An 11,981-nucleotide genomic window follows, 5' to 3' on the forward strand; every position below is an offset into this window, starting at 1 on the left:
CTGTTGTGTTTGTACACCATAGGGTTTTGTGACCAAGCAACTTCATGATCTTTATCGTCTGGATGAACTGTAGGACTTTGCAGCCAACATCCTTCTCTAGTTGGTGATTGAAGTTGCGTACTGGGATCTGCGCAATTGGTTAGTCACGTACTGGAAGCCGTGCATTGAAAAGGAGAGATTGTCACTACAAAACAAGTCCAATTGGGTATTGGGGTAAGGGTTCAACTATAAATTGGTATAAGGTACTGGGATTCCTTTACTTGTAACCACTTGTTTTGATAATAGTGGATTATCAAGAGTGGTAACCTTAAAATCATCTGGTGGGGTTTTTGTCGTGTAGGTTTTCCCCATTCGTAAACAAATTACCGTGTCAATTTATTTTCCACTACATACTTTAGTTAATTGGTGATTTGTTTGTGCTGCCACGTACAATTGCATGTTAATTTGATTAATTAATAAATTTGGTTAATTAATCAATTAATTCATCACAAGAGGTCAATTCGTTTTTGGCCTATCAGATCTCAACCCTCACCCTCCATCTCTCCGATCTCAAGCCCTTACCCATCGCACATCATAAATCTGTCACTCTCACTCCCCACTGGTAAATTTAAACCCAGTTTTTGTTGATCACTTGCTAAATTTCTCCTGTTTTTTGTTTCTCATAGGCTTTCTCTTCTTCAACACTGAGAACACTCCACCCTCCAATCCCAACGTCCCTTTCCTCCAGATCCACCAGAGAAGGTACATGATTTTTGAGCTTAGCTTTAAATTTTCTGAGTTAGGGTTTGTGTTTGTAAATAAATTTTCGGATTTGTATTTTTATTTTTAAAATTTATATTTATTTCTATTTTTGGATAGGTTGTGGTGAGAATTGCTCTCCTTTGATCGGACCACTCATGGCGGAGGTACTCTCTCTCTCTCTCTCTCTCTCTCTCTCTCTCTCTCTCTCTCTCTCTGTTCTGTTTGGTTCCCGAGAAACCTCAAGAAAATAGCTTAAAGTTATTTGTTTTGTTTTTTTTAGGGGTCATTTCAAAGTCTGAAACTTTGTTGGTTCATAGTGATTGCTGATTGGAACTTTCATTTCACTTCCATAATTTTATGAATCTACGCTTGTTTAGTTGTTCTTTTCTTTCTGGGTATTATTTAATACTTTCTAGTGTTTGTTAAAAGAAATAATTAATATTGAATCATTGGATGCGTGAGTTTTTTTTCCCCTTAGAAGTTTAAGATTTCTGAGATTATTGATCAAAAACAAAGGAATAGAATTCTGAGATTAGAGTGAATTTGGTTGAAACTGTAGTAATATGGGTTTGATTTGATTTAAGTTGTTGGGGCTTGTAGTGGTTGTTTTTTGCCATAGATTTCATAGAAAATAACTACGATTGAGATGTGTGTGCTTTTCAATCTGCTAGAGTTTTTATGTCCAATTGCAAGGTGGTCTGTAAATGATTTACCAACTTTTTCTGAATGCTGTGAAGTCAAGATTTCTGTGAATTGACTCTAACAACCGTATGCATCTCCATGGCCTTTTAGAGATGTTACAATTGTTTTTGAAATATATAGTGCTGGGTTAGCAATTAAAAGTATTGTTATATGGTGCTGGCCGGTGCATTTATTCATTTTTCTAAAAATGCATATCTAAATAGAAGACAAAGTGATACCCACTAGAATGTCATATGGATCAGAAGTGCTTAAGTTTAGATATATTTTCAGTACTCATGTGGATAAGAAGGTCTCACCGGACACATTGTCGGTCGTGGATCGGAAATTTGGGTTTGATTTCGTGAAAAGGTGGGCTTTTGGGATTTGCAAATTTACATATTTTGGCCTTAGTTTGACGCAGTGTGAGTTGTCCAACTCCAATATACAATCAATTCAACTATAGAAAAATTTAAGTCTTTTTCTAAGTTATCGTAAAAATTTTGTTTTGTTTGTTCAAAAGTCAGAGAAAGCTATTGAAAGCTATAGTACATTTAATTGAAAAGTCTTAAATCTCACTACTTTCATTTACTATATTGCTTCAAATTTTTTACTTTCTTTATGATGATGGTTACTACGTACTGTTCAATTGAGTTGGATTGAAGTAAGGATTTGATTTCTTTAAGCTATAATTTTTTTTTTCCATACCTCGAGAGATATTATATGTGCAAATGAACTTCTCACACGTTCGTTCATCTACTAATACTATCATTAGTTTTTTTTTTTTTTTTTTCAAATTATGTACCTCGATTTTGTTTGTGTATGTGTCATTATTTAGTGTTTGATTTTTTGAAAATTTTTTAAAGATATCATTTTAGCGTAATGTGGTATTGAAAATGATTTTATCATTGTGGTTGAATTTATTGGCTAAGCGTCTCTTCATAGTTCGTTTTAGAATTAAGAGAGTTGGTCCTCTATTTCAACAGTTTGATTATTAGTATTTGTTTCTTTCTAGATTGCAATTAATTGTGGATTTTCACAATTTCATTGTCCTGGTATACGTGGCCCCCTCAAGAACGACCTGTCTTTGTTTGTCGTAGCTTAAACTCTTATCCTAGCCGTTGGATTTGCATACCGCAAAACATCATGATTAATTTGTAATCCAAAAGTTATCCCATTCTAAACATATAGTCTAATCCACAATTGATTGATATACATGGGGGAGTTAGTTAGGGGCTCATTAGAAATTTAGGATAACTTTAGCTTGACTTTTTTAAAATCTTAACCATTTCTGCTTCAATGAATATGGTTCTGATTTTAATAAATTCATCAATTTTTATTTAAAATGTTGATGATATGATAGAATATCAACCATTCATTAATTATCAATTATTGTTGAAAATTTTAAGAATTCCACCACTGAGTTACAAAATTTTTTTTTTTTTTTTTTTTAGGATTTTAATTCCCACAAAGTCTTACTTACCTCGAATGGTTACCCAAATACAAAGGAATAATAACATGTAGAACCTAGAATAGTCAACCTAGAATGGCCATGAGTGAAAAGGGGGGGTGGGGGTGTGGGGGGAGTTAAATTAAATCCCTTTGGAAGAATTGGTAAAGCCTACTCAATAGCAACTCAGGTGACCCACACATGAAAGAAAAGTGTTAGATTGAATGAATAAATTTATTTTAAACTTTAGGAAAAATTGGTAATTTAACAATCATAAATCTTCAACAAATATAAAAACTAAGATAAAAAAAAAAATTTTAAAAATTATTTAACAAGGTCATAATATAAATTGACAAAAATTATAATTTCTATCATCTCATTTTTATTCTTAACAAAAAATAAATAAATAGTAAAAACATTTCCTATGTTATTATTTTTATATCCGTTCTACCAAATACGCTTGATAAACAACTGATACCTTTTCAATTTTTTTACTTTTCCACCTTTTATATATTTTATCCTACCTGTCAAATTAAGCAAGATTCAATTTTGAAGTCACTTTTTTTTTAACATTTATTCTTCAAGAGCACTTCAGTAACCAAATCATTCAAGTTAATGGACAAACAACCAAATGAGCTAGTGGCCACTTCGGCTAATTTTTTCCACTCCATAACCTTTTTCTTCATTTTCTTTCCCATATCTCCTTCCATCAACTCTTTCACAATCTTCTCTACTTCCTCTCTCTTGAAACCGTAATAAATCTCCATGCCATTGCCGCATTTGTTGCAAGTATACTTGCAATTTGTTTGTTGATCCCCAAAGAATGGCCTACAAAGCATAGGCACTCCTGCACAAGAAGCATCCAATCACGGGGTGGTTTAGCACTTCCTCTTGAGGGCACCAACTAACTATTAGACCTCTTTCTTTAGTTTCTAACTTGAACTCAGGTGGCAATATCATTGATTCACTGACAACTAAATCTGGCCTAAAAATCTACAAAAACATGTGCTTACTATTTGCAGGTCCCCAACCAAACTCAACCAACTGCGGTGGTGTCATGATAGCTATGCTGCCAAAATTCACATAAATCATTGAGTTTGGTGCCATAGAGTTAAGTCAACGAAGGCACTCAGTTTCTTCCTCCCATAAACTATACCCAATTGATTTCAAAGTATCATTGGGTAAGCGATTGAGTAGTTGTTGGAGAGGGCCAATGGCATACACACGAGGAAATATGGTGGAAAGAGCATCTAAAACCTCTTGCTCTAACGAGCCAAATGTGTGAATAACAATTCTTGAGGCCATAGGAGCTCTATTTGTCATTTCAATCAAATATTTATAGAAAATATTATTTGGATTTATAATTCGAATAAAGCTTGGGAGATCTTTCAAATGAATGCCTCTCATACTTGGAATCCAATCTACAACAGTGTTCAAATACCCATTAGTTAAATAGTTTTCATCTACAAAACCAAAAAACAAAAAATAGTGTTATTAACTTAAAGACTTGATTTAATCATAAATGACAATAGATTTCAAGGCTTTTGCATTTTTTGTTATACCTTTAAGTGGTATAATGCCTTTATCCATAAGAGAAGGAAAATTCATGATAGCCATTAACCTATAGGCTCTATAGAGGCCAAATTGGCCATTTACCACTTTTTGCAGAAATTATTAGCAACATACCATTATTTACAAAATAAGTAGTAATATACAACTTTTTTGAAACTCGAGTTCATGAAACTTGAGTTTGCTGTGTAAATCGAGTTTTAAACACTCGAGTTTCATAAAAAAAAAACTTGTGCTAACATGGATTTTTGTATTGAAAAAATGCCACATGGAACTCAAGCTTGGTAAACTCAAGTTCCATGCAACACAATACTCTAGCTTACCAAGCTCGATTTATTTGTAAATACAAAACTCAAGTGTAATGCTCTTTTTTTTTTTTCTTTTCTTCTATGGTACTTAAGCTTAACAAGCTCGAGTTCCTTGTAATATGGAACTCGAGTTTGGTAAGCTTGAGTTCCTTATACTTTTTTTTATTTATTTGATAATCAATAAATAAACATAAACATAAAAATAAGTAATTGTTTTCATTTGAACACACAAACATATGTTTTTATTTATTTAAATAGAAGCATTATAAAATATAGAAATTTTAATTTCAAAATTTTAATTTTTAGGCCACTCATACCCCTTGTTCATTCATTTTTAATACACTCATCAATTTCTAACTTCTTGGAAGCGTTATGGTCAAATTGGTTAAAATATTGGGGGTTACTTATCAATCATTTGATCATAGAGTAATTCAAAACAGGATTGATAAAATAATAATATGTAGCTTAAACTTCTTTCGGTGTGCCCATGGCTAAAAATGGAGTGAGATTTTTCTTTTATATGTTGTTTTAATTTCTCATTGTAACCCCCAATATTTTAACCAATTTGACCATAACACTTCCGAGAAGTTAGAAATTGATGAATGTGTTAAAAATGAATGAACAAGGGGTATGAGTGGCCTAAAAATTAAAATTTTGAAATTAAAATTTCTATATTTTACAATGCTTCGATTTAAATAAATAAAAACATATGTTTGTGCATTCAAAGGAAAAAAAATTACTTACTTTTAGTTTATGTTTATTTGTTGATTATCGAAAAAAAAAAAAGTATAAGGAACTTGAGCTTGATAAGCTCGAGTACCATAGAAAAAAAAAAAAAAAAAAAAAAAAAAAAGAGCATTACGCTCGACTTTTGTATTTACAAAGAACTCGAGCTTGGTAAGCTCGAGTATTGTGTTGCATGGAACTTGAGTTTACCAAGCTCGAGTTCCATGTGGCATTTTTTCAATAAAAAAATCCACGTCAACACAAGTTTTTTATGGAACTTGAGATTTTAAAACTCGTTTTACACAGCAAACTTGAGTTTCAAAAAAGTGCTATATTGCTACTTATTTTGCAAACAATAGTATGTTGCTAATAATTTCCACAAAAAGTGGTAAATGGACAATTAGACCTAGAGATAGAGGAGAACATTGTAATTAGGGTTCCGAGTTCTTGAGCAGCAATAATGGTGAATTGCATTAAAATATCTAAGATAATGCAAGTCACTATAGGAATGTTTGAAGTTGCACTGTTGAGTTTTAAAAGGAGTTCATAAAAAGGAGCCAAGAAGTTTTTCATAATGGAAGCACAAAGAGAAGCAACGTCTTGGGTGGCATTGCAATCCGATGGAGGGAGGCTATTTGGAATGGTTTCGAATTGGAAGTTAGGCAAGCCATCCAAGGAGTTTGGACCTCTAGATTCCAGAAAAAGTTAGTGATTGAACTCAATGTTGTGGGCACAACGGTTTTCTCCTTAAGGAAAAGGGAGAACGCCTTGTTCGAGTGGACCGGGGCAGAGAAAAGATGGATTCACCACCTAGATTAGGTTTAGAAACCATAAATATAGCGCCCTTACATGGAATGACTGAACTCAGTACCAGAGTATGGGTTTGGAGTTTAGATGTGGGGATGGGAAGGTGTTAGGCACCCAATCCCACCCGACCCGTGGTTGACTTCCAGTCATTGTGTCTTATGTCTTAAACTCATTAAAGGCTCATTCAATATTTTTATCTACACTCACACACACACTAGCATACATCTAGCAATCAATCATCCCAAAACCCTAACATACATCTATCATGGAAACTCACATCAAGCCTAAAATACATTTATCATGCATATCATATCATCTCATCCAAGGCAGCAAACAACAAGATATCACAAGGGCAGAAACATAAACATGGCAACATCAAAGAAACATGTGATTGCATTCTAGACATCAAGAACACATCATCCAACCAAGCATATTCAACTCATCATTAAGTATATCTGATGCATGTTCATGTGGATGTATGACTTACCTTAGTACATCTTAGTACCTATGCATCAATGAATTGACATATGAATGCATGTTCATGGTATTAAAGCAAGAAAAGAAAACACCAATCTAGCATGTTAAAGGAAAACAAACAATTAAATAGAGGAACAGATACTCAAAACATAAAAAAGAGCCAAAACAGAGGTATATGACACAGGGAAATAAAGAAAAAGAGGCAAAAAAATTCAAATTAGGGTTTCTGGCCAGAAGTACGCATGCGCATACATGAGCCTACATACACGGGCTAGTTGTATGCATACGCATACTTCAAGCCTGCGTGCGCATAGAGAATTATGCGTGCATAGGCATGTCCCCAGAAACCCTAACCCAGAAGAAACTCAGAAACACAAAAACTAAGGAAACAAACAACCTAACATGCTTTAAAAAAGGAAAACAACATAAACCTAAACTAAAAATGCATATTAAAACATATCAAACATAGTTAAAAACATCAAACAAAAAAATATAATGAATGGAGAAACTATATCAAGAAAATCATGTGAATCATATTAAACAAAGTGGGAAACCATGGAAAAGAAGCTCACCTCGCTTTAGAATCACAGATTTGAAGTTGTTTAACCAACCCCTCAGTGGCTACAACATAAAGATTAGATTGAGGAAAAAAATAATCAAAAGAACACAATAGTTTGGATAATCACAACTCAAGAACAAACATTAATTGAAAAAGGTTGAGAAATTAATTTTGGAAAATAGTTTCTGCCTTAAAACTAACTAAAGAGTGGTTTTTAATTTGTAAAAAATAAAAATAAAAAAAATAAATTCTAAAGGGTTGTGTGTGTGTTTTGGAAAAGAGAATTAGGGTTTTAGAAAAGATGGAGGCTAAAAAATAACTCACCCTTGCTAGGGTCTTGATTGGAGACATAAGATGAGTATTTATAAGTTAAAATTAGGGCTTCGGGGGCATTTTAATTGTCTTTGAACGTTCCAAGGGTCTATGGGCTGACACATCAAAGTATGATGTTTTGAGCTCTTAAAATGAAGTTTTAAAACCCAGAAAAATGAACTCCCCAATTGGCCCAATTTCAAATGGTCATAACTTACTTGATGTAAGTCCCAATTAGGCAAAAGTTATATTTAAATTGAAGCCCAAGATGTCTACTTTTCAATGAAACAAACTTCACTAAAAAATTCTTTGTGGATCAAAAGTTATGGTCAAAAAGCGAGCAAAGGTTATTTTTCAATATCGATTTCAAAGCAATTTGAGCACTTTTGAATTGTGATTACTTCCAAACTATTGTGAATTCTTTAATTACCCTTGGTTGACATGTCAAGCTCATCATTGGAGCCGGGGACCAAAATTTATTAACGGATACAAATTGCAGTGTCTACAAATGTTGACAAAGGTTATGTGAAAACCTTTATGCGTATGGTGGAGAAGCTTTGAAAACTTTAGCATTGCCTTTATGTGGCTTTGAATTGGGAATGGAATACAAACTGCACGAGGCTTATCAGATACTAACGTGCTGGAATCCATTTCTTTTCTTTCTTTTGATGAAGACTCTCTTTGAGTGCTTTTAAGCACTCTTTTAGAGTGTTTTTCTCCAAGTGTTTGTTAATGCTTTGCAATAGTCTAGAAGGCCCTTTTTATAGTTTAAAATTGAGGTGCAAAAACAGTCCTTCAATAATGTCGGATTAGGTTTTGCATCTTTTCTTTTGAAAAGTACTTCCACAAATTGTTCTTCTAGCGGCCTCATGCGCACACATGGACCAACCTATATATGTAAACATAATTAGGCATACCGCATACGCAAGTAGGAAGTAACCTATGGTATGTAGAGTTAGGGTTTTGTGTGAAAATGGTTTTGTCATTTATGTTTGCGAGGGTATACGCACCCTCAATTTATCTTATATATAAAATGACCCATTATTTTCTTTGTTTTTTTTTTTAATTTTATAAATTATTATTTTTATAATGACCCACTTTTTCAATCTAGCTATTTAATTGGGGACAATTTGGGCTGTGAAGCCGACCTATATATGCACTTTATTGTATCTTGTAAATGAACCATTTTTTTTCAATCTAGCTGTTTCGTCAAAATTTGGGCTAGAACTCTGGACCATCGAAATATTTTTTCCCCGTGATGGTAGGACCTCAATATATTTATCAAAGAGGAAGATTTATTAAAAGAAAAAGTTTGGACAAAGCATGATTGATAGGATCTCAATATATTTATCACAACAAGCAAATAAATTTGAGATATTTGATGCAAATTAAAAAAAAATGGTTTAAAAAAAACATAAATAAAGTATAGATTAATCAAAATACAATAATCAAGTATTAGTTTCTAAATTGAATATAAAATTAAGAGATTTTTTTTAAGCCTAAAATAAGAGATTGATGAATAGCAGGAATGAATATATACATTTTATATAAGCGAGTGTAATAGTAATTAGAATCTGAAGTGGCATTAATTTTAATTGGATTTACAAAAGGCTATAATAAATTTGAAACATGATTAGTAAAATTCACTTAACATAATTAATGCGTTATTGGTACATTCATGCTATTATAATAAATCTTCACAAATTATAATAAATTTTTTATCACTTTTATTTCTATAATAGCTATCATTTCGATAAAAGCACTTCATTCACCAAATTGTTCAAGTTAATGGATGAAGAACCAAGTGGCTCAGTGGCCTCTTCAGCTAACTTTTTCCACTCCATGGCCTTTTTCTTCATTTTCTTACCCTTTTCTCCTTCCATCAACTCTTTCACAATCTTTTCCACTTCCTCTCTCTTGACATCATTATCAATCTCCATGCCAATGCCCCATTCATTGCAAGTATACTTACAATTTGTTTGTTGATCTGCCAAGAATGGCCAACAAAGCATTGGTATTCCTGCACACACACTTTCAATAGTTGAATTCCAACCACTATGTGTTAAGAACCCTCCAATTGAGGGGTGGTTCAACACTTCTTCTTGAGGGCACCAACTAGCTATCAAACCCCTTTCTTTAGTTTCTAACTTGAACTCAGGTGGCAATATTGCTGATTCACCAACAACTAAATCAGGTCTAATTATCCACAAAAATAAATATTTACTATTTGCAAGTCCCCAACCAAACTCAACCAACTGTGTTGGTGTCATGACAACTATGCTACCAAAATTCACATATATTACAGAGTTGGGCGCCTTAGAGTTAAGCCATTGGAGGCACTCAGTTTCTTCCTCCCATAAACTATATCCAATTGATTTTAAAGGGTCATTGGGTAAGTGATTGAGCAATGGTTGGAGAGGGCCAATGGCATATACATGAGGAAACATGGTCAAGAGAGCATCCAAAACTTCTTGTTCTAATGCATCAAATGTTTGAATAACAATTCCTGAAGCCATAGGAGCTATCTCTGCTGTTTCAATCACAAATTTAAAGATAACATCATTTGGATCTATGGTTCGAACCTCACTTGGGAGATCCTTGAGACGAATGCCTCTCATACCTGGAATCCAATCTATAACTATATCCAAATACCCATTGGTTAAATAGCTCTTATCTGCAAAAAGACTAAATATTTTCAGCTTAAAATTAAATTTATTTTTAACCACAATAAAACAGAAAAATTACACTTTATCCCCTTAATACTATAAGAAAATTGCAATGTTCTCATTTTAGTTTAAACATAGCAATGTTGTAATGAACATTTTTTTTCCATAGGTTAAGTATTTTTGTCAAATAAAAAAAATTAATTCAATTTTTTAAAAAATACATGGCCAAGCCCACACTTTAATGGTATTAATATTTACCATCCAATAACAAACACAACGATGGTCTTAATACGCTCCCATAACAAACACGTCACATATGCACAACTATAATCCTTCAAATTGTCAATTGTGTATTACTGCGCGCATGCGATATGTTTGTTATAAGAGGGTATAAAAGTCATTAACATGTTGGTTCAGACCCATTTTCAACTAACAAAAAAATTGAGTTTTTAATATAAAATGATAATAGAGTAAATTGTTCAGTAGAATCAGTACAATAAAATAAAATACGATATTGCTACGTTTTAAACTAAAGAAGTAAAGATGGATATTGTAAGTTTGTAACTATAATAATAATAATGATAATAATAATAATTCATAATTCATAATTCTTCTCCAAAAAAAAATAATAATTAATAATCCAAACGTGCAATTGCTCTAATAAATTAATACAAGATTTTAATGGAGTTTCGCTTTTTTTGTTACACACCTTTAAGTGGAATGATGCCTTTATCCTTGAGAGGAGGAATCTGCATGTAACCCATTAAGCTACAAGCGGAGACAGTGAAGAACTTTAGAATTGGGATTCCGTGTTCCTGAGCAGCGTTGATGGTGAATTGCATGAAACCGTCTGAGATAATACAAGTCACTGGAGGAACGTTTGAAGTTGCACTGTTGAGTTTCACAAGAAGGTTAGAAAATGAGGCCAAGAAGTTTTTCATAATGGAATTGCAAAGAGAACGGACGTCTTGACTGGCATTTGGATCCGATGGAGGGAGGTTATCTGGAATGCTTTCGAATCGGAAGTCAGACAAACCATCTAAGGAGTTGGGACCTCTAAATTTCAGAAAACGCTGGTGATTGAACTCAGTGTTAACAAAGGTTATGTGAAAATCTTTATGGTGGAGAAGCTTTGAAAACTTGAGCATTGCTTTTATGTGGCTTTGAACTGGAAATGGAATACAAACTGCATGAGGCTTATCAGCCTTTAGCGTCTTGGAATCCATTTTTTACTTCTTTCTATTATGTGTTGTGTGTGCACATGGGCACTTTCCAAGTTTCAATGTATCTTATAAAATGATTAATGACCCACTGTTTTTTTCTAGCAATTTCGCGTCAATTTTGGCCACAGACTGTGCCTCTGGAATTTAGTTCTCTTCCCCGTGATTGTAGGCGCATGACAAAAGCATGAAAGAGACGAACGGTTACCGGTAAGAAAGAGACAATTAATTCTTTCTTGTTTTGCTTTTATGATTCTGTTTGGATTGAACTTATTTTTATTGAAATTGAAAACTGAAAAACTGAAAATACTGTAGCAAAATAATTTTTAAATGTGTAAATAGTACCGTGGGACCTATTTTTAATATTTTTTAGTACGTGAACAGTGTTATGAACAGTAATAAATAGTACGTGAATAGTGATTTTCATCCCCTGTACAGTGAACTTATGTGATGTTACTGTTTACGTGC

General features: G+C 33.1%; 1 protein-coding gene and 1 pseudogene across 2 annotated transcripts; both read right to left on the bottom strand.

Moving 5' to 3' along the window:
- Positions 1-3,435: 3,435 nt before the first annotated feature.
- On the bottom strand, positions 3,436-8,278 carry LOC115971595 (annotated as a pseudogene).
- Positions 8,279-9,331: 1,053 nt separating this feature from the next.
- Positions 9,332-11,611, bottom strand: LOC115971465 (7-deoxyloganetin glucosyltransferase-like). 2 transcript variants are annotated; one of them, XM_031091398.1, is made up of 2 exons: positions 11,003-11,611; positions 9,332-10,265 (listed from the first exon to the last, which is right to left on the bottom strand). In XM_031091398.1, exons 1-2 carry the CDS (start codon positions 11,517-11,519, stop codon positions 9,373-9,375), a joined length of 1,410 nt encoding a protein of 469 aa, XP_030947258.1. In that variant the 5' UTR covers positions 11,520-11,611; the 3' UTR covers positions 9,332-9,372. The 2 variants fall into 2 exon arrangements, with proteins under 2 accessions (XP_030947258.1, XP_030947257.1); XM_031091397.1 differs by having other exon boundaries at positions 9,332-10,301; positions 11,003-11,610.
- Positions 11,612-11,981: the final 370 nt, after the last annotated feature.

This window comes from Quercus lobata, chromosome 12 (assembly GCF_001633185.2).
Source record: "Quercus lobata isolate SW786 chromosome 12, ValleyOak3.0 Primary Assembly, whole genome shotgun sequence".
NCBI classification, from domain to species: domain Eukaryota; kingdom Viridiplantae; phylum Streptophyta; class Magnoliopsida; order Fagales; family Fagaceae; genus Quercus; species Quercus lobata.